The 24,748-nt window shown below is 35.3% G+C and overlaps 1 protein-coding gene across 1 annotated transcript in view; it reads left to right on the top strand.

Annotated features, from left to right (window-relative positions):
• The window catches only part of LOC122808192 (guanylate-binding protein 2-like), a 994,936-nt gene that overhangs the window by 746,661 nt on the left and 223,527 nt on the right, over positions 1-24,748 (top strand). The window contains exon 5 of the mRNA XM_044079160.1: positions 1,472-1,764. Within this exon, the coding sequence (XP_043935095.1) occupies positions 1,472-1,764 (293 nt within the window). The remainder of the gene's footprint in view (positions 1-1,471; positions 1,765-24,748) is intronic.

A 24,748-nucleotide genomic window follows, 5' to 3' on the forward strand; every position in this document is an offset into this window, starting at 1 on the left:
CAGAAGCCTATAAAAAAGCAGAGTAAATCACAGAGTAGAAAAACTCCACACAAGCCTTAAATAAAAGCAGACTAAATCACACATACACAAGTAGACTATGCAAAAAAAGGATAGCTGTTGATAAACAGCAATCTTATCTAAAGTATGCAATGTTTACTGTAAATTTTAACAGTAATAAAAAACTAAGCCTTATCTAAAATACAGAAGGCTAGACAGACCACACAACAAATCTAATTGACTAACTATCTAAGAACTGTGACAAAGGTCACTGAAAAACACACAGCAATATGAAAAATAAACAATAACCTCATCTAGGTTATCTAAGGTATACTGTATTAAGCCCATCTATAAAAAAGCAGAAGGCTAGACAGACCACACTAACTAGAGAAACTACTGCTAAACTAAGCCTAAAAGAGGCTAACTAGAAATTTATAAAGAAAAGTAAATGAAAAGGGAAAACACACTGAAAAGCTATAAGAGCTTTATCAACAATCCTAACTATCTAAATAGTTTAATTAGCAAAATATTAATGAAAAAACAGCTTATCTGGCCCAAGCTTAATCAGAACCTCTGATCTGCTGCAGTGGCAAACTAGATCTGGGGTAATTCACAGGTACATCATGGGATATGGACTTGGCCTCGAGCTATTTGAAGACCTAGAGCTTTGCAATTGGAACCCATCAATAAAGAATGAACAGCGAGATTGAACAACTTCACATTATACGATTACAATGAAATAATTAGAAAATGGAATGCGGTCCAAGCAGCTAGACGATATAAGGTTCCTTGAAAAGCATGAATGTGAATTATTTTTCTGGTTACATGCTGTTCACTGCAGGTGTAGACACTTGTGTTGCAACTGAGTGAAGAAGTTGCTTTTCCTGAATAGTTTAGGTGCTTTGCTTATCTTGAATATTCTGATGGCTTTGCATTCTGAAATGTCATGATTTGTATTTCATTTGATTTTAGCTACCATCTAGGGCATACTCGGTTAAAAGAAGTGCAAACAAGAAAAAATATTGAACTTGTACACAACTGTCGACTGTTACATGAATGCATCTCTCTGGATTTTTAAAAAAAATGATAGAACTGGTGTATGAGAACACACTGAATTAAGTTCACATATCCAGAAAACTCTTGGCTAAATAATACTTTGAAATCATTGAAGCTGCTGAATAGACGCATGTGTATACATTCCTGAATAACTGCATCATGTTTTGACCCCTCACCCCTGCACTCAGGCATTTTAAAGATGTAGGATCTTCTTTTTTTTCCACTTCAGTCAAAAACATTGCCTTCACCTGCATCAGATGTAACTGAATTTATTTATCTGCTATAGGGTCAAAAGTAAATAAATTTTGGTTGCTATAGAGGCTTAATCTAGAGTATTTGCTCAGATAATACAGAGGGTTTACCACCATTCTTATGAACCTGTACTGCAACACCAAGTAATTACAAACTTTTTTAACAGGTCTTGTTCACTTTGCACGGGCACTAACTACATTTCTGAATAAAGATGATGTTGTTGATTTGTCAATGGCAGTCAAATGTATGAAGGAAGCAGAAATTGAATATCCCCATAAAGAAGCACTACGTGTCTTCATTCAATCCATGGAGAGTGTGCAACAATATATGCCACTTGAAGAAGAGGAGCTTTTGGAACGTTACACTGCTTTTTCTTATCAAGCATTCCGAGTGTTTTCTCACCATGCTTGTTGGCTGAAAGACAGAGATGAGAGCAACATGATGCTTCAGCAATTACTGGTATGTGTCACTTTTATCAAACTTCAAAACGTACATTAAACATTACTGCAACAGTAACTTATCAATTTATTGAATTATTTGTAATCCAAAGTCCATGTTTAAGATATACTAATAATTTGTAATATACTGAACAATGATTGCCAAATAAAAATGCTTAACAGTTGTGCATTCTACAGTGGAATACAGGCAAAAAAGAAGTACTTTTACAAAGCTAAACATCAAAATCAGTGAAAAAAACAGTACAGCTAGGAAGTCCTAAGTACGAAAATCAAAGTATTAATTAGGTACTTAAAAGCCATTTGGGAAATATTAACATTTTCTGTTAGTATTTATGTAAAGATACATTGATTAAACAAAATGTAATGAATTCTGAAACAAGATGGGAATGGGAAATGGAAGGGTATTTTTAAGACATGGTAGAAACAAGCTGTAGACAAGTTGAACAGACAGGTTTCAGCTATCTGGCAGAGATATAACTCTCAACCAATCAAGGACAAATCTCAAGAGAATCAGAGAGAAATTCAGAAATTATCAGAGAAACCTGGACCAGTTTTAAAATATTAGTTACATTAACTAGAAACATTGACAGAATAACAGAATGTAAATTAATGGTTCCACTTTATAATCTAGAAATACTGAAATCTCGAATTTAAGTATCTCAAGACCATAAAGTCAAAAGCTTGAAATCCCAAAACCCCAAAACTGCGAAACACAAAATCGCAAACAATAAACACACCATATACCACACAACACATACACCCTCCTACCCACACTACAACAAATAAACAAACAAAACACAGAAACAGAAAAACACAAATCAACAAACCTATACTACATATAAGCTGGGGGGCAAGCCCCCCTGCACCCCCATGTGGGGGGGGCTGCACCCCCCCACTTATATAAACTAACTCCTAAATTACACCAAACAGAAAAAGACAGCAAACTCAGTACTAGACACTCTATAGTATCCTCACACACACACATCACAAATATACAAACACCACCACTTTCAACACAAGCACTCATACTTTTACCTGCCTACACTAACCCTCACATAAAACTTCCAAACACGCTCACATACACTCAAGCACACACCTAAAACTCTAACAAAATACTCACTTACCTTACATACCAGCCAAATCCACACACTAAACCATACATGCTGCACATACTACATCCCATGTCAGTTACCGGAACACCATAACCGTGAATTCGACATTTCCAGATTCACGATTATGGAGTTTTGCGATTTTAAAAACTCGACTTTATGGTCTCGAGATACTGAAATTTGAGATTTCAGTATTTCAAGATTACAAAGTGGAACCAAATTAATATATACTTTCTGAAGTAAAAGTCTGTAACTCTAATTATTGCCATTATTTATTAAGTATAATTCACTCCAAAAGTCACCTGTTTTAGGAGGGATTAAGAGGAACAGATTTAAAATCTTAGTCAAAATTAGGGACAGTTGAGAGGTATGAACAGAGATGTGGGTGAGAACTTTATCAGCAGCCTGTTCTTGTATCAGTGAGAGAAAGACTGTGAGATGCATTAATTCATTTTGACAATATGCTGTAATCTGTTACAAAATTAGTGGATTGACTGAGGTAGCCACCGCCTGTCTGTTTATGCATGAAAACTGAAACAGTGCAGTACTTGTGTTCTTAATATGTCATCATTCAGCTGTTCTTCAGTAACAAGACGATAGATGTGTCAGCATTCCATTCAGGTTTTAACAGGAGGAAATGCATAAGGCAATAAAAAGTAAACTTTTTTTTTTTTTTTTGCTATTGTTTACTGCTGTCATAGTAGGTAGATGTAGGCATCAGGCTGGCACAGCAGTTAATATGTCTGCCTCACAGGTCCCGAATCCGGGGTCCGGTCTTGATTTCTGGTGCCTGTCTGCATATTGTTTGCATGTACTGTCTTTGCATTTTTTTTAAACTCGCTTTTGGTTTTGTCCCACCTTCCTGCACATACAGATTACCTTTACCCTTGCACTTGTGCCTTGGTCATGGCTAAAAGGGGTCCTTGAGGTTCTGCTCACTTACTTGCTAACAAATGAAATAAATTAAATTAAAAACAGAAAATATCTCAATTGCATTGTTGCAAAATGTGTGAAGATAGATGTATCCAAAGTGTACTTTTGTCAAAGAAAGTCATTCTAAGTGCAGAGATATTGAAACATTTCTGTATTATTTAGGGGCATAAAGAAAATTGATTCTTCTGCATTGTATTCTAATAATTGCTGAAGAAATTGCCCTCTACCAAACATTAGTATTTTTTTTAGATTACATGCCATTTTAAATACTTTGTTTCATTCAAAATTCATTTGAGCAAATATGTTCTGGTAAATGTACCTAGTTCTGTTACACAAAATTGTTAGTTTGTTGCTAGGCAAAGTAAAAATATTTATTGCCACCAAAAGAGATAGATGAATGGAAGTCAAGAAGGGTAGGCACCTGGGGACAAAGAAAATGTTTCAAGAGAAGATAAAAAAATATATAAGTTGCTTTCAATAGCAAAATGAGATTCTAAGCGTATGTGTTCAGCATGCAAAAGAGGTAAATGCAGCAACAATGCTGGGAAAATAGAGCTCGGACAAGGAAGGCACACTTTGGTGTTGAAGTGAAACATACAGAGACATTGGAGAAAAGTCTTCTGTAATGGTGTGCATTAATACATCTGTAGTTACAATATGTGAATTTGATTACCAGGGTAGAACACTGATCAAGTTTGACCATTTTCAGTCCCAGCCTGGGGTTAGCATGCAAACACTGTTAGGTGAATAAACAAAGGTATATATGATATATATATATATATATGTATATATATATATATATATATATATATATATATATATATATATATATATATATATGTATATATATATATATATTTATATATATATATATATATATATATATATGTGTGTGTGTGTGTATATATATATATATATATATATATATAAAATTAATGAACAAATCATGCCAAGATTACAAACAAAAGGAAACATGTTTATAATTACATACAAAGATTTGTAAACCAGATGATTTTTGAATAGACTGAGATGCTGCACGAGTGAAAGAGAAGGAAGAGAATGATAACTAAAGGGGATATGTGACAGGAGTGGAAAAGTGTGAGACAGAAGCAGAAAGGATCATGTTATATGAAAGTACAAAAAGAAAAGAACCAGCTGGTTATGTTCCATAAGATACTCACATGCATTCAATAATGTCCTCAAGCATACTTGCTTTCGCTCATTTTCTACAACTCTTAGGGAACATCACAGTAAAGGCAGATAAATAGGACAGTTAAATGTCCCTTTCCCTAACCCTAGATCCCAGGTTATCAAGGCAAGATCCTCAAGTGTTCTCATTTCAGCCAAATAAAACCTCCAAGTGTACATAGGGCTGCCCTTGGCTGCACTCAGGTGGCCCATGGCTAGAACAACTCAGCTGTACTGGATCTATCCATACAGTATTTTTATAAGATGATTTAGCTATCTCAATAGACCAATTTGATCCAAATAGCAGCAACATACTCCAAGACTCATTTATATGACAAAGCCCTCACCGTGTTATACTGAGCAGGACCAATGACCTTGCTACAAAATGTTATTCTACTTCTTTTATCAGCAGTCTTAGTCTCTTGGAGCTCATCTTCAACACTACAACTACAGACTGTTTGCAAAGAAGCAAGATGGCAAGTACTCTCTCACTTTGACAATTTCATACTCCCCCATCATCATTTGTGAACAAGATTCTACAAGATTCTACGGTACCTCTCTACTAAGTACATCTGCCCTCCTCCCCCCTCTTGAGAAGAACATTCCATGACCTCAGATTTGCAAGTGCTGTTTCTCCACCCATCCTGTTTACACTTATTAACTGGTCCCTCAGGTGCACTATGGTGGCTCTTTTGCAGGCTTCAGAAATTTAATCTGGGGATTAGTGGGGGCGTGGCCAAGGATGAACACAGGATAGCAGCAGATTTCTTCAGCTCCACCAATTTCATTACATTGACAGGAATTAATTACTTAAAAAAATAATTTTTGAAGTAATTTTCTTTCTAAATATGTTTGTTTTATATAGTTCTTGAACTATATCTAAAAAAGAAAGGAAATCTTAATAATATTCCTGTCAGAAATTACTTTGGAAATTTTCCTGTCAGTTTATCAGTCTGAAATGAGTTCCAGTAAGACAAATTCTCAAGACTCCAGCATCAAGAAAGAACTTCAGTCTCTGATAATTATAGTCCAGCAACTTACTGCTAAGATGGATAAAATGGATACTAAAATAGACACTTTCATAGAAAAACTACAAAACAAATAGACTTGTTACATATGGACCTGCAACAACAGAAGATCCAGATGACAGGCATAGAAGAAGCTGTGAATGACATGGAAAATAGAATACAAGAAGAGGAAATCAACATTGAGTTTCTGCTGAAACAAAATACACATTTACAAACAAAGCTGGATGACCTGGAAAATAGATCTAGGCAATAACATTAGGATTTTGGACTGCCAGAAAATATTGAAGGTAACAACATTACTTCTTTTTAACAACATGGCTCCCTAAAACTTTAGATTTACCAGAAGCATTCTCTTTTGGTATCGAAGAGCACATAGATCTATAGCTAATACTAACTCAAACAAAAACTATCATAGATCAGTTATAGTTAGATTTCTATCATCTTTTGATAAAGAGATGGTTCTTAAATCTGCTTGGGCTAAAGCTCCTGTTAAGATTAATGAAACAACTGTGCGTTTTGACAATGACTATTCTTCCATGGTATTAGCTAAAAGAAAAGTTTTTCTGCCACTAATAAGGGAGCTTAAAAAGCACAGTTTAAAACATACCTTCTGTTTCCTGCCAAGCTTAAAATCTTCCTTCCTGATGGTCCTAAAATTTTCGATGACTTAGACTCTGCTTTACTGTTTATCAAAAAATAAGATTCTGGAAAAATAGAAGAAATGGAATGGGCTAGTCCTTCGTTAAAGAGACTGGCAACTGAAACTTCATGGAAGACTTCAGAGAAGAAGAAGAGACTAAAAAACAAATGATTTGTACTATGTTTTTTTTTCTCTCTCATCATTTTATTTTATTATTAATCTTTTTAAATATAGTTCCTGCATTTCCAAGAAGCAACAAATATTTTGAAAAAGATTTAATCAAAGTTATTCTCTGTGTGCAAAGAAATGTTTTGTTTCATAACTAGTCAAAATATCTGGAGATTTAATGGCAAGCTGTGATTTAACTTGTTTCTCTTTCTGAAGAGGAAAAATAAGGTCAGTAATTTGATACATTTTTTTTCCTTTAAAAGTTTATATGTTCTTCAAATGCTATTCCTAATTATACTTTCTTGATTACACTGCTTATGCTTGTTTGTAAATAATCTGTCATGCTTTAACTAATAATAATTAGAACTAAATAATAGTAAATAATATGTTTTATTTTTAACTCTATTAATATAAATAGTAAGTAACATTCTATTGTATATACTTCTTATAGCTTTCACTTACATTTTTTTTATTTCTGCCTTACACCCTTTTACTTTCTACTCTCTTTTCTTTTCTTTATTAATATATAGAAATGCTTTTGATCATATAGACACAGTAAATAAGATTTGCATAGGAGTTGAGTTGGGACAAAAATGTTGAGTTTTGTTACTTATTAATAATTTTGGGCTTGATTTCACTTACATAGAGTCTGTAATAACCTGTAGAATGCATTGTGAAGGTTTTGTCATGTTTAGATGCATTTACACTGCTAAATGAATGCTTGTCACTAGTTTTTAATAAGTTTCCCGCCAAAATGTTAAGAGAGACAATCTGGGATGTGGGCTGTCTCATGCACAGTGTCCATGAGCTACTTCAAAAGCTTCAACTCTCAGAATTCTCACAGAGAAGCTGAAAGCAGCTAGTCTCACCTTTGACCTAGATATCACACTGACACATCACAGATACAGGAATGACACTACCTAATTATACTTTCTTGATTACACTGCTTATGCTTGTTTGTAAATAATCTGTCATGCTTTAACTAATAATAATTAGAACTAAATAATATTAAATAATATGTTTTATTTTTAACTCTATTAATATAAACAGTAAGTAATATTCTATTGTATATACTTCTTATAGCTTTCTCTTACATTTTTTATTTCTGCCTTACACCCTTTTACTTTCTACTCTCTTTTTCTTTTCTTTATTAATATATAGAAATACTTTTGCTCATATAGACACAGTAAATAATAAGATTCATAGGAGTTGAGTTGGGACAAAAATGTTGAGTTTTGTTACTTATTAATAATTTTGGGCTTGATTTCACTTACATAGAGTCTGTAATAACCTGTAGAATGCATTGTGAAGGTTTTGTCATGTTTAGATGCATTTACACTGCTAAATGAATGTTTGTCACTAGTTTTAATAAGTTTCCCGCCAAAATGTTAAGAGAGACAATCTGGGATGTGGGCTGTCTCATGCACAGTGTCCATGAGCTACTTCAAAAGCTTCAACTCTCAGAATTCTCACAGAGAAGCTGAAAGCAGCTGGTCTCACCTTTGACCTAGATATCACACTGACACATCACAGATACAGGAATAGCAGATTAATAATATGTGTTAAAAACCTATGTCCCAAACATATACATTACTATAACTCATTTAATTCATCTGATTGACAAGCATAAATAATTTTATAACTCTATACTGGAAGAAATTGTCATGTGATATATTTTAAAGCAGTATAGCATGTTTGTAAAATCTGGTTACTAAAATGTGTTTGCTGTGCATTATTTTGTATAAAGCAGACAGATTTATTGAAGGACAGCAATGTAAGATGGTGCTCAGTAAAGATACAACTCAGTGAGATCAGATATATATATATATGTATGTGTGTGTGTGTGTGTGTGTGTGTGTGTGTATGTGTGTGTGTATGTGTGTGTGTGTGTGTGTGTGTGTGTGTGTGTGTGTGTGTGTGTGTGTGTGTGCGTGTGTGTGTGTGTGTGTGTATGCATGTGTGTATATATGTATATATGTGTATATATATGTGTATATATATGTATATGTATATATGTGTATGTGTGTATGTATGTATATATATATATATATATGTGTGTGTGTGTGTGTGTGTGTGTGTGTGTGTGTATGTGTGTGTATGTAGATATGTATATAAATGTTTCTGAGAATCTGCTTAACTATGAAGTATGATTTATAACAATTTCTATGAATACAATATTTTATTCTATTGGCAATAATGAGTTTGAGTAAATGCTCATATACAAGCAATTCAAGGTTTTTGGAAGCTGTTAAATGTATTTACATGACAGAAAATAGATGCATCCTAATATATGTAATGTCTGAATCATATTAGCCAAAGTTTTTGATTTAAATGAATGTGAGAACTTATTTTTCTCTCCTCTTGATTTCTAACATCAAGATTATTTGAATGCTATTTGAATACAAGTGTTTTATATTACATGGATGTATATAGTAGTATGAACAGTTTTAAAAAAAAAAAAAAAAAAAAAAAAGGTTTATTTTAGTTTATATGATGCTGTTTTACCAAATGTGTAGTCTTGTCTTGCTAGATAATTGAATTGAAAACTGTTAACTTCAGTTAAATATAACTAGTATTAAATTGATAAGGTGGTAGTTGACGTACTGCTGCTTAGGGTAGGGGGTTAACTTGAGTGGTAAATACTACTCTAAGTTGGAGTTTACAACTCCAGGCTGGATGCAAGGTTTAATCCTTACATTATTTTCACTTGTTCATTGTTATTTGTATATAGTTTTGACATGCACAATATATTTTGTACATTCATTGTCACTACAAACAAAATTGAATCCTATACGAAATCCCATAAGAGATTCAATAAATACAGCTATATTTAAATGTACACCTAAAGGAGGAGATGTAACATTACTTATCTTGTTATTTGTTATTTTGATCATAAGATTGTTAAGTTTTAAAAATGCCAAATGACATCTTTAAAAGGAATTTCTTTAAACATTAATGGATTGAATAATCCATGTAAAAGGGCAAGCCTAATAAGATACATTAATTTACATAAGGCCAACTTAGTCTTCCTACAAGAAACCCATCTCTTGAAAAAGATATTGATAAACTAGCCACAAACAAATATACAGTATTGGTTAGTTCAGAGCACACTCAGAAAAAAGAGGAGTGGCTATTTTATGGAATAAAAGTATGCCCATTCCTAAAACCATTAAGTCTTATCAGGATGACAAAGGAATGTTTTGTATGGTTACAATACAAATTAATGGGAAGACTTACACTTTAATTAATGTATATTGGATACCTGGAATTGGTATTAATACAGTGAAACATCATCTTGATAAGATCATATCATTCTCTATAGGAGATATTATTTTAGCTGGTGACTTTAATTGTATACTACATGAAAGTGATACTACCACTATAGGAAAGAGAAGAATTGCATCTAATGCAAAACATTTAAAGGATTTTGCTAATTCTTATCATTTGAATGATATTAATAATCAGATAGATTCAAAATCATTACCATACACCTTTTTTCTAAGAGATACAAAACTTATTCAAAAATAGATAGGGTCTTTATTTCTAACCAGATGGTAACAGATTTAATTAATTCCAAAATCATTTCATGTCCTATATCTGATCATAATTCAATTGTTTTGAATTCATGATAAAAAATACTCATAATGTTCAGATCAAAAGGATACCAGCATACTTAACTCAACTAAAAGACTATAAAGAATATATACTTTCAGAAGTAAAACATTTTTAGACATAAATAACACTCCTGAAGTCTCCATTGTTTATGTTTGGGATGCCTTAAAATCATATCTATATGGACAAAGTATCAGATGGTATAATAATAAAAGGAAATCTTGGGATAAGGAATTGTTAGATATTCAAAGTAAATTAGACTCTTATAAACATAATAATAAAGAAAATATTATGGACAAGAAAGTTATTGAAGAAATAAACAAACTAAATGAGAAATACAAAGAAATTTTAACTCATAAAGTTAAAATAACTTTAGAAATACAAGTTTTTGTCTTATTCAATAAGCCCCAAATACTTACATAGACTTAAAAATAAAACAAAAAGGTTGAATAAACAAAACCATATCAAAGAAATCTTTTCTCTAGGGAAAAAGAAGAATGTTTCTAGTATACCAGAAATACTAGATGAATTTAGAAATCACCTTCACAAAATTAACCATAATAATATTAACATGGAACCTAAAGATAAAATAAAGGAGTTTATAACCACAAATATGAATAAAAAGCTTAATAAACAACAGATTAAACTATTGGACAAGAGTATTTCATATACAGAAGTTATTACACAAATAAATAAGCTTAAATCAAACAAAGCACCGGGTAATGATGGTATTATACCAGAGATATATAAAATCCTTTCTAAAAATACATATTCATTAATACATAAGGTTTTTATTTTGGCCCAAACTGAGTTAATAACCCCCCCCCCCGATCTTGGCAATATACATTTATTTCGCCAATTTTAAAACCTAATAAAGGTCCAACTAGATGTTCTTCATATCGGCCCATCTCATTACTTAATGTTGATTATAAAATGTTTATGAATATCTTTGCTGATAGATTGAAGACAATCATTCCCGGCATGATAGATCAGACAGGCTTCATTGTAAATAGAAATACTTTTGATAATATAAGAAGAACTTTAACATTAATAGATTTTGCAAATAGGAAAAAGAAAGATTTAACACTTATTAGTCTTGATATAAGTTCAGCATTTGATTCAGTAAGTTGGGACTATCTGTTTACCTTAATGAAGTGCACAAACTTCTTGGATGCATTTGTAAATCTAATTGAACATTTATACAAAGGAACGCTGGCTTATATTAAGGTAGGAACATATGTAACACATTCTTAAAGGTACAAAACAAGGATGTCCACTTTCTCCACTATTATTCACTTTAGTAATGGAGCCTTGGGCTAATTTGATCAGAAACAGTACTGACATAGAGGGTTTTGAAATAGATGAAAATACAACATCCAAAATTCAACTTTTTGCAGATGATGTTCTAATTACATCAGCAGGATCTAATTCTTCTATACAGTCTCTATTTGACAACATGATGAATTTTAAAAGTATTTCTGGTTTAATATTCAATGAAGAAAAACTAAAATACTACCTATATATACGAAAAAATATTCTCATTAGTGATTTTACTAAATATGTACCCAATTCAGGTCAGATAACTTATTTAGGTATAATACTATCTAAAGATATTAAATCTATTATATATAATAATTATAATACCTGTTTTCTTAATATACAAAATCTTTTTAATGCCTGGAATAATATGTTTTTACTATGGAGGAGAGACTTACAATTATTAAAATGATAATATTCCCAAGATTTTATACTTAATACAATCAATAATACTTCCACCTACAAAATAATTATCAAGAAACTGAACACACTAATGTTAAATTTCTTATGGGCACCTAATAGACCTAGGATTGCATTAAAGAAACATACTAATAGCTGGTCTCAAGGGGTATTTCTTTTCCAGACTTTAATTTATATACTATCTCTTCTATTGTAAAAGTTATTACTTTATTAATAGATCAGTCATATGTCACAAAATGGAAAGATTATTGGGAGCTAATTAGTATACACTTCATGAAAATCTCCTTAACACATAAAAATATGATTGTAAATAACTCCATGTTATGGTTACTAAAGGAATTTTGTACTTCACCTATTACACCTAAACATATGGTTTGTTACCCATTAAATATTATTATTAGTTATCGTAACTTTATATTCATGTACCCTAAGTATAGGGAATGGAATTTTATTGTATTTCCTATAATGTATACTCAGGGTATGCTTTTGTCATCTACTTCTGAAGGAACTCATTTAGCTATAGATAATGATCTAAAGTACTGGTATCAGTTGATATCTGATAATAAAGTTAAAAATCTAGATTTCTTAAAACAAGAATTTGATCTAAGAGAAACTTGCTAGTTAGAGGTTCAGACCTTTTGACAACATCTCATTAATAAAATAGATTTAATGTCTATAACTGTTAAAGAATCTATTCCAACACTAATTGATTACTTGATATTAAATTTACAACATAAAGTTTCTGATAAAAGTAAACTTTCATACATACATAAAGTTATCAGACAAGAAACTTTTTACAGTGTAGATTCATACTGGAATTATTTCACTTCTATTAATGGGGACCCACCAAATCAACAAGATAAACAATATATATTGGAATCTGCTTATAGAACTACGTCTTCCATTGTCTGGAGACTTTATACATGGAAATGTTTACATAGATCTTTTTATACACCTTTGATGATGAATAAAATAAATAATAAAGATAATCTATGTAAGAGATGTAATGTAGAAATTAATGCTGACTGGGCTCATATGTTTTATGACTGTATAAAATTGAAAGAATACTGGAAGTCAATTAATGAATTTTTGCAGGCTCTTTTACAGATAATTTCATTATTTCTAAATCTCTTATATTATTCAACACACCTGTACCTCAAAGTGTTAAAAGGTTAAGCTTCCCTTGTTATGGTCTATTCTAGCAGTGGCTAGGAAAATAATAACTAGAAATTGGTTTTCAGATACACCTCCTTCGTTCAATGAATTTAAAAATGTTATGAATATAGTGTGCCATATGGAAATAAACACAATTAGGACTAGAACAAATAGAAAAACATCTTATTTTATTGTATGGGATAATTTACAAAATTTGTTAAAAAAATTTTAATTTCAATAGCATGGTATTTTAGTTTAATTAATTGATCTGATTGTAGTGGATGTCTTTGTAAATACTTTAGTTGTTTTGTTGAATATTACAATAATACCTATTTTTAATTACTTGTATAAAATTGTTATGATATTTCTCTTATATGTTAAAACAATAAACCTGTTTTGAAAAAAAAAAAAAAAGAAATTTAATCTGGGAGAAACGGGTTAAAATGGTTTAGTAGCTGTTCAGAAAAGCCATATTTGGCACTTATAGTCATGTAACCTGGAATATTATTCAGGACAATGGATGTGATCAATTTAGTTTTCAACAGGGCTAAGATGACATTTTCCATAGTAATTACAGAGGACAGCTGAGATTGAGGAATCTGTTGAATATTTATAATGGAGTAAAAGTGGTACTGAATTTGTCAGCTAGAATGTTAGCCATTTCCTTTGGAGGTGGGTGGAGAATATTGCAAACAAGCAAAGAGCATCATTGGATCAATTCTTAACTTCCCAATAAAGCTACAGAAGGATTTACAGTTACATTTGGTTTTTGATGCTATTTTAAGTTCATATTCAGAGTTAGGCTTCCTAATGTCACCCTTAAATTTGTTGTAGCTTGCTTAACTCTTGAGATACGTAGAATGTAAACTATTACAAGTGTTCACTAAGTTCCTACTATTCTTATATACTTTTATCTATATGGTTATTCTGTCTTAGTTCTTTCTCTTTGCCTATACTCTGATATGAATCCTTGATGTGGAAGGCAACCTCTAGCCTGCAGTCCAAATAAGTTATTGGCTTCTTCCCATTCTATTACCTTACCATCTCTAATTATTTGCTCCCAATACCTTGGTTCTTTTAGGTTCATAGGTTCATAGATTCATAGGTTTATACTAGGCTATCTGCCCTAAGGCATTTATAAGCCTAGCCCAAATTTTGCGCCCCTTATATGAAAAAATACTGTGCCCATTAGTTTGTTGTGCCTCTGTCCAGCAGTGACACAGAGATGATTCCCGGGGTAAACCTACGATCTCCCATCCACAGGTCTAGATTTTTGCTAGTTTTCTCCAATATATTCCCTTCCCTCTTGCCTATTGTCTGTATCCCTAATAGCCATCATCCCTATCAGAAGAAACTCCTTTTTCTATTCCTGTGTTGTCTTATTTCTTAGAAGACCTTCTGCTACTTTATGAATATAATATTCTGTATGATTATTGTTGTTCTACTTAAAGGTCTGCATCCAAAATCCTAGTCTCTCCCTGTTACTTGAGCTTCCCCCATTTCATCATCATCTCTTTCTACTTTGAATTATAGTTTTCTGCTTGTGCTATGTATCAGAGCCTTAACTGTGTTACTCTAAAATACCCTGTCAACCTGGGTAATCCCAATCCACCCTGTTCTATTGGAAGAATAAGCTTATCCCACTTGACTCTTACCATCTTCCCCTCCTTCAGCTTTTTATTGATTGCTATCCACAACTTCTCCTTTGATACAAATATGCCTGACTACTGTATAAGACTAAAGGGGCTACAAATATTTTAACAGCTTGTATCTTACTATCAATATCCAAACAACATATCTTCCATTTTCACAGTTTTTTTATTATCTTTTGTTTAGTATCTTCCCACATATCCTTAGCTGCCACACCAAAATCATTTTTAATCCATACTCCTAAATACTTGATTTTATCATGTCCCCATAAATGCATGTCTATTGTTGGGGTGCACTTGGGCCTTCACAGAACCAAAGTTATCTAGCTACTTACTTGCTTCCTCTTCTGTAGCACACCTACTGTCAGTGAAGGGACCTCTGAGTGGCCTATTCCAGTTTGTACAATAACTCTGAATATAACCAAGTCACAACTGCAGCTCACACAGTGCCTAGCATTTATAGGCTACACCCTGGGCATTTAGTATAACAAAACAAGACCCCTTACAAACTGAACTCAGATGCTTCAAGCCAAGGTTTCTCTTTTTTCTGCATTTTTCTGTAACAACTGCTTAACATTTTCCAAGGTGCTAGGTCTCATGGGGATAGCTATTCATATCTCTCACACAAAATTTCATATGACAGTTCTTCAATAAATGTTTCATCCCCAGTGGTTTTAGAATGTGGCTCCAGTGGAGCATGACATCCATATATCTCAAACCTGAAAATGGCATCTGTCATGGTGGATGAACATCAACAGATTAACTCTAGGCAGGTCCTTCTACCTTCCCTGTCCCATGCCGGCAATTAGTATGGATGTGTCATCCCTGTGGTGGGACAGCCATTACAATCATCTGACATTTATAAGGGTGTCTGGATGTCAGCAGCACTCTTGCTACATAACAGGGTACTAAAGACAAGAAATGTAGTTCTAATCCTTCAAGCCTTAACGGACACCCTACAGTCAGGAGTTCTGAGCTCGCAGATGGGCAACATGCAGTCATACAGTAAATCAACAAGCAAGGAGAACTCAGTCTTAAGATTACCCCTATATTGGGGGTCTATATCATGAAATCGACACCTGAAAATGTCGACTCACATTTGCTTGACACGGAAATGTCGAACTCAAACTTTCCCAAACGACCAAATCACCGATTTCTTTCTGAGGGAAAGAAATCGGTTGGCTGTTTTGTTACACTTGCCCTTTCCCCAACTGTAGTGCAGTCTCGGAGTTAGAATATTTCATTAGTGGGGGTGTGGGGGTGTAGCCCCCCACTTAAATATGTTTGTTTTTGTGTGACGTTGGTTTTTGGCCCACCGATTTTTTTCCGTCAGAAAGAAATTGGTGATTTGGCCATTCGAGTATGTTTAAAGTTCGACATTTTCATGATGAACAAATGTGATTCGACATTTTCAAATGTCGATTTTGTGATACAGACCCTATATTGGGAAGCTATGAGAGTATGAAGATAGGCAGCTGTTTTTGGAATGCAGTTTATATTCCCAAGGATTCCAACTACTTGACAAACTGAAATACACTGTCACATCCAGTGACAGCAGGGAGTGTTTTTCCTTCTTGCTTGCACTGGGTGAGTGTGCCCTTTACCTTAGGTCCAAACAATGAAGAACTGTCAAAGGGGGCGTTGGAAAAGGTAGACTTGAATGGCTCCACAAAATTACACAAGTGCATCCATGAGTGCCTCCTTAGGTAAACTCCTGAACCTGCTGCTCTGCTCGCTCCATCGGCTGCATAAAAGATCAGCCTCACGGATGAGTTGACAATGGAATTCAAGGTGGACAACTGAGCAGACACCTTCTCAGGGACTCCCTCAGTGGATGTACCTTGTAGAGTCTCTCCTAACTCCTTAAGGAGATCTCTCTGAAGCCTTGTAAAGTGTGCAAGGTAGTTCAGCGATCCAAGACTGAATGCCGCTGATGAAAAGATACGCTTCCCGTATCTGTCCATCATTGGAGACTCCTTATTCGGTGGATGGACAGAAGAAGAAGTCTCTGCTAGCTCCTTCTTAGTGGCCGCCACCACCACCATGGCATCTATGGGAACACCCTTTGACAAAAATTCCTTCTCCTTGGGGGCTGACGGAAATTTATTAGGTCTCCTAGGGACTGGCTCCATGGCATCAGGAGTCTCCTACACCTTCCGACTAACAAGCTGTAACAGTTCATCAAAGGGTGGAGACACCCAAGAATCTGAAGATTGACACCCAAAAGCCTTCACGTACACTGACTCCTTATCAGAAGGGGTAAGAGTGGGCCAGCCACACCTCTGCTTAAGGATCTCTAAGATATCAACGAAAGAGATATCATCAGAGGACAACTTGGGGGACCCTTCTAACTCCTCGAGGTCAGTGTCAGAGGTAAGAGACTCATCCTGGCAGTCTACATGCTTCCTCTTGCATGGCCTCTTCCATGGGGGCTCCTCGGAAGGATATTCTGGGAGGTCTCGGAAGAGTGGGGGCCACCAGCCAGAGGCTCCTGAGGCTGCGGGTCTCTGCTGTCCAGAGAGGGGAGTAGGTGCTGAGATGGAAGTAGGTGCCCAAGGGGGACGAGTGTCGGTACCCCTGGGTGGAGCTGATGAACAGGACAGCATGCTCCTCATCATCTCAAAGGCTGACCTCTCCAGCTCCGAAGACCTCTCTGGCTCCAAAGATACAGAGGATACCATCGGCTCTGAGATAGATGTAGGGTCCAAGCTCCCCCTAGCCGACACACCGAAAGGAAGACTTGGAACCAAAGAAGTCCAGTTCCAGACATCCCTGTCAGGGCCGACTAGGGAGCTTCGGCTCCTAGACACCATGGACATCACCGAAAGTGTCGGAGTGGAACTCGGCTCTGAGACAACCTCAGGGAGAGCTGGAACCGAGGGTTCCACCAATGGTTCTGAGAAGTTCAGCTACAAAAGCACAGCATGGCTCGGAGGAGGAATCACAGGGGGGATAATGGACTCAAGTGGCTCTGGAACTGACTGGGTCAGAGCCAACAGCATTTTAGGTAAGGCAGATGACTTCAGGAGTCTCAGCACTACTCTCTCCACATCTTCTTCCAATAAGCTCCTGGAAGATCTGGAAGACAGTATGGGAGATCTAGATCTCTGTAATATGGGGGACCTTAATGTAGAGGAGACCGGCAAAGGATCCGTAGACCAGCTCCGATGTCTGCTATCAGTGGTTGGATCCAAACTGCCTGGTGCCGACACTGTAGCCATTGTAGTAGAACCCTCAATCAGCTCCGAACTCAGTGGAGCCAAGGAGGAAGCAGACTTGTCAGTTTTAGAAATTTTGAGAGGCGGTTCTGATGCACCAGCCGGTGCCGGGGATTGCCTCTTAGATGGTTTTGACTTGTCTTTTTTAGACCCATGCGATTTGGAAGAAGAGGAAGAGCTGGCCAGGTCTTCCTCAAATGAGGGCTTAAGGAGACCTTTTAATATCAGTTTATTCTTTCTCTCCTGCAGTACCCTGGCACTAAATGAGTGACAACATAGACACGTTTCCTATAAATGGATGGCCCCTTCTTCATGCTCACTGTACTAGACCTAAGCTGTCTCCATAGTTTTCTTTAAAAATTAATGTTTCAGTGACATCTGTGCAGTGGCTACTAGGTGATTGTTGTGCATCTCTGTGAAACGATACAAAGTAGATCTAATCTCCAGGTCAAGAACATTTTGAGGCCACTGTTATCAAGTGTATGGTTGCTAATGTTCACCCTCTAGGAAGAGACTGGGAGTCTGTCCTGGAAATTACAGATGATAGACATACTCCTAGCTCATACAAAAGTTATACAATTTTCATAATATTAGGTCTGTAGAAGTAAAACAGTTCTCCATAACAACCAGACCCACTCTCCCCCACCTTTGCCAAGATAATTTTGGTGTGTGTTTTACATATATCTATATATATATATATATATATATATATATATATATATATATATATAAATATAAATATATATGAGTCTACTTCATAGTATTGAAAGACTACACATCAAATCTCATTTTACTGAGACCAGGTCATCAAAACCACTGTATATTGAAAACTCACATTATCGAGTTCCGTTTCATCGAATGTCTCTACCAAAAGTTCAAAATGAAGTCCGAGGTATGTGTTTATAAACATTTATAAAATGTACCTTCTACAAACTGAATCGTACATTCAGTCACCAGATAAGAAACAACTTCAGCAAATGGAATGATACATTCAGTCACCGGATAAGAAACAAAAAAAGAAAAAACAGAGGAAGTTCCCATAAACCATTTTGAGTTTAAAAAGGTAGTACTGAAAAACACATAGGAAGATTTAGTGGTTAAAAAAGCAAAATGAAACTTTGCAATGTGGAGGGTGTGATGTTCACTGGCTAAATTATGTTATGCACTTAGTTCACTTAATAAAAAAATCGAACTGTAAAATATAACTATAAAATACATGCTCTAAAATAATCAAATAGAAAATAGTAATTAGTCCACAGTTGAGTTAAAAATGGAATATCCTTTATTGAAACACACAAACAAGTGATCCTAGTTGAGTATAACAAAAAGCATCAAAAACATTCCTTATATATGTATATATATATATATATATATATATATATATATATATATATATAATTAGGTTGTTTGGAGTAAGGGAGTGGTTACAGAGGGTAGTTCTGTTAAGAGCCATAAAAGTATTAAAATAATTCCTTTAGCCAAGTCACCCTTCCCCTTTAACACCATAGTGTAATCAGAGAATGTGCTAACTAAACTGAATCTAGAAAGCTAGAGACAAATTACAATCTCATTTGTATAGGCTAACCAATTAATCATAACTTTATTAATTAAGAAACCAAACTAACTAAAAAATGACATCTGTCAGAATAAACATTAATAAATATACAACTTTTAACAGAGATAGCTTTTGTATCAAATAAATACTTGTGTGTCAAAAACAAATCACAATATAAATGAACATGAAAACCTAAGTAGGATGAAAAAACATACAAATAATTGCTAAACTACAACTACAGTGATAAATGTTAAAAATAAAGCAATAAGGCCATGGGGATCTGTTAAAGTGTGGCATCTAAGTAAACAATTAGTCTGAGAGTGTAAGACTCCACTCAAGAATAATTGCAGCCTTTAAAGAAAAAAAAAAATTAAAGACTTTTCATGCCGTTTCATGAATAGTCTAAAGTTAAAATGATGTCGAGGTATGTCTTTATAAACTTTTAAATGTATTCTACAAACTGAATTACATTCAACCAGATAAAAACTTCAGAAATGTGTACATTCAGTCACCGGATAAGAAACAAAAAAAGAAAAAAAACAGAGGAAGTTCCCATAAACCATTTTGAGTTTAAAAAGGTAGTACTGAAAAACACATAGGAAGATTTAGTGGTTAAAAAAGCAAAATGAAACTTTGCAATGTGGAGGGTATGATGTTCACTGCCTAAATTATGTTATGCACTTAGTTCACTTAATAAAAAAATTGAACTGTAAAATATAACTATAAAATACATGCTCTAAAATAATCAAATAGAAAATAGTAATTAGTCCACAGTTGAGTTAAAAATGGAATATCCTTTATTGAAACACACAAACTAGTGATCCTAGTTGAGTATAACAAAAAGCATCAAAAACATTCCTTATATATGTATATATATATATATATATATATATATATATATATATATATATATATATAATCAGGTTGTTTGGAGTAAGGGAGTGGTTACAGAGGGTAGTTCTGTTAAGAGCCATAAAAATATTAAAATAATTCCTTTAGCCAAGTCACCCTTCCCCTTTAACACCATAGTGTAATCAGAGAATGTGCTAACTAAACTGAATCTAGAAAGCTAGAGACAAATTACAATCTCATTTGTATAGGCTAACCAATTAATCATAACTTTATTAATTAAGAAACCAAACTAACTAAAAAATGACATCTGTCAGAATAAACATTAATAAATATACAACTTTTCACAGAGATAGCTTTCGTATCAAATAAATACTTGTGTGTCAAAAACAAATCACAATATAAATGAACATGAAAACCTAAGTAGGATGAAAAAACATACAAATAATTGCTAAGCTACAACTACAGTGATAAATGTTAAAAATAAAGCAATAAGGCCATGGGGATCTGTTAAAGTGTGGCATCTAAGTAAACAATTAGTCTGAGAGTGTAAGACTCCACTCAAGAATAATTGCAGCCTTTAAAGAAAAAAAAATTAAAGACTAGGCCTATGCACATTGTGTGCACTAAGATTTAGTAGTTAAGGATGATCGCTCTGCAGGTATAACAGTTGCTCCTGTTTTTCAAAAGAGTATAACACAAAGACATTATTGATTTTCAACTTTTTGAATGGAGATCATGGTACAGTGGGGATCAGGAAATTTACCCTTACCCACTGTAGTGCGATCTCGGAGTTGGTATATAAAATTTACAGGAGGCGTAGCCTGTCACATGGGGGGTGCAGGGGGGCTCTCCCCCCCAGCAAAAGTATTTAAAAAGGTATATTTTATGTTAAATTATGATTGTAAGCTGAGGAAGTGCTGTGAGTGTAGTGTCCTGGTAGTGTTGGTGGAGATATTCGGTGAAACGGAAATTGATAATGTGAGTTTTAGATATATAGTGGTTTCTATCACCTGGTCTTGATAAAATAAGAGTCGATGTTGTGGTCTTTCAATATTATGACGTAGGCCCACATATAGATACATAGATATTTCTCATTGTTTAGTATTTCCTTTGGTATGAGTGCTTCAAGTGTGGAGAGGAGATGGCATGTGGTGCATCATGGGAAAGAGAAGTTACTGTGCAACCAGGGAAATTTGTAGCACTGGGTGGTCCTAATTCCTGTGACCTTAGTCCTAACAGTTACAGAGGATGGCTCCCCCCCCTACAGATATAACATTATGGTGAACAAAAAACTTTAATTTTTAACACATTCATGTATAGCAGACACATTATATTATCGGGTCAGTGGGATAAGGGAAAATGGTCTTAGTAATAATTACAGTATTTCTTCCACATAGTGTTAGACTCTTAGTAATATGGAATTAAATCACCTAACAGGCACAGATTATTGTACCATCTGAAACAGCAGGAGAGAAAAGTGATAGCACTGCAGGAGATTCACCTTCTAAGGCAACTTGGTAGTTGAGGAGGTAGGCCAGTCCTTTGTATTCACTCAGGATCAAACGGATAACCATTATTCATCATAAGGGCTTTCAGTGAAAGAGAGTGACAGTCCTATAGCTGGGTAAAGTTCTAAGTAAATTTAGAATATACCTGTATAGGAAAACCACCTTATCGTTTCTAGCCAGTCGGGGCTGTAGAGACCTGCCCCATATAACTGAGGTCTTTTCAGCTGTACTACCCACTGGAACTTGGAAGGGGGGAGTTGAAGAGAAAGCAGGAAAGTGTAGGCCAGCCAGAAGCTGAAGAAGCAAGTATAAAAAATTAGCCCTAGCATACTGGCAGCAGGAAAGTATAGGATGGCAGAAATGGACAACAAAGTGATAGCCAGCACTTACAGTACAGAGAGGTAAAGCCCTGATTGTGACTCAGTTTGCATACTGAATGCCTCACAGAGTCAACAAGGGAGGATGAGTATATCCATCCTACAGGAGAGGGAGGGGCAGAGCCAGGCACATGCTGCCACAATCCCTTGGAGGAACGGTGACAGTGTAAATGTGTGGCCTGGGTGCAGACATTAGGCTTGACAAGCCACCTTGTGGGTAGCCTTCAGTATGAATACATGGAAGCATAAACTTACATAGAGAAAGTACTGTGGGCATCTGTGGTGATGTGGATCGCACTTCCCTAAACTGAAGTCTCTAGTTAGGCCATTACAAATATCCTCACTGATAAGATGCTGGCAAGTGCATAAGGTACCCTCATAGCTGCCTGTATGGTGTTCCCATCCAGACAGCTTTTGCTCTGATCATGGGTGAATTTCCCAGTAACAGAAGAAGTAGCTAATGTCTAACTGAAAGGCAGGGGTACTTAGTATTCAAGGGGGAAAAATCACATGGAAAAAGTCGATAAAAGAAGGCAAAATTAAGAAGAAATGGCTTACACAAACTCAATAGGATTGTTCCACAGAGCTAACTTTCTGTGAGTTGGTACAGTTTAGCCTATTAACAAAGTCCCCAGTGGAGGATATATTTTAGGATAAAAATGTCAAATCCTCTATAGGTAAAAGACATTCAGAAATGCAGTCAGTAGGGTCTTTGTTTTATTAGAAAGTTTCCTATCAGAAGCCAGGCCTTCCCATCTAGTCAGTAGCTCCAGAGGCCACTGGCATGATATCACAGTCAGACAGGCCAAAAAAAATGAAACAGTCCTGTAGACCTGTACATGTAATACTGTGTGTACAGGTCTACAGGACTGTGCATGTAATCCTGTATCATTTTTCAGCCACCCTAACCAGCAGTGGATGTTTGTACACAGTTGTTACAGTGACTTATAAATGCTTTCAGAGACTGACACAGAGGGCAAACCCTGACTATGGCTCAGGTGACCTAAGTTTAATTAGCAGCTCAGGTGCATGATGAAGATGGTTGGGAAGAATGGGAGAAAGCAGCCATTGCCAACTTGCCCATGCTTGTGAAGAAGGCAGATGTGTCTGACTGCCAGGGTGACACCTAGAGTGAGCACTGGGTGTAACACCCAATGAACATAAGTCTAGTAAGGACATTCTGCCACTATGCACATGAGCATTGGCTAGGAAGTCAGTGTGCAGAGGCATGCTCCTGGAGCTAGGCAGCATAGCAGAGCTCATTGAAATTGCCATTTAGAGAAGATTTCCTAAGGCAAAGCGTAGGCCATCCCACCAGAACTAGAAGTCAGGCCACTTCTTACCTTTTGACTTTCAACAGATGGAGAATAAATGAGCTGATGAGACACCCTGCACAGGACCGAATGGGTTGTAGAAGTCTCGCCTGTCTCTTACCACAACAGAATGAACAAGACAATTAGGTAAAGTTAGTGCAGCCATTGGGCATATGGGGGGATTGCTTTAGGTGATTGTGCATGAAGTAGGCTGTATAAACTTGCTAAATTAAGTAACAGCTAGAAAGAAGGGAATGAAGCAAAAATAACTAAAAAAATAAAAACCTAGACAATATTAAATCCTAAACCATCTAATGATTCAATTTAGCACTAATGATTAGCATACAATTAGAAATACATGTCTCTTTTATGGGCAGTAAAGGCTGGAAGAGTGGGGGACAAATTCAAGTAGGTGAGGTATTTTTGGTGCAGTCTGGTAATGAGGCTTATGGATATGTAGAGAGGGCCAAGCCCTGAGGCATATATAAGGACAGGGAAACTGAAATAGGAATCAGAGGAACTGATGAGTTGGCTATGACAGGTACGTGGAACAGGTAAAGAAGGCACCAGAGGTGTTGGGGGGCATTTGCTGTTAGAAAGGGTCAGAGTAAGTTCAAACACTATATCTGCAGAGACTATGAGGGGGAAGAGTGGGGTGGACTGGACTCAGGGTGCCTTGGGAGATTCATAAGAATTTGAGGCACAGAACAAAACAAGATGATGTATAGCTTAGGAAAGAAATTTGATGGAAAAGGAGACACAGCTGGAAGGTGACAAACAGAAGAGAGTGTACCGGGAGATTTTAGAGAGTTAGGAATAAGGATGATGTTAGGGAACTGGGGAAGACTGTAAGAACTGACATGACTGTAGAATACGGGAATGAACTGGAAATAATGGAAGAACCTGGAATGAGACTGGAATGAATGTCTTTACTGTACAAAGA

Source organism: Protopterus annectens, chromosome 8.part0 (assembly GCF_019279795.1).
Source record: "Protopterus annectens isolate FY-2018-M chromosome 8.part0, PAN1.0, whole genome shotgun sequence".
NCBI lineage: Eukaryota > Metazoa > Chordata > Ceratodontiformes > Protopteridae > Protopterus > Protopterus annectens.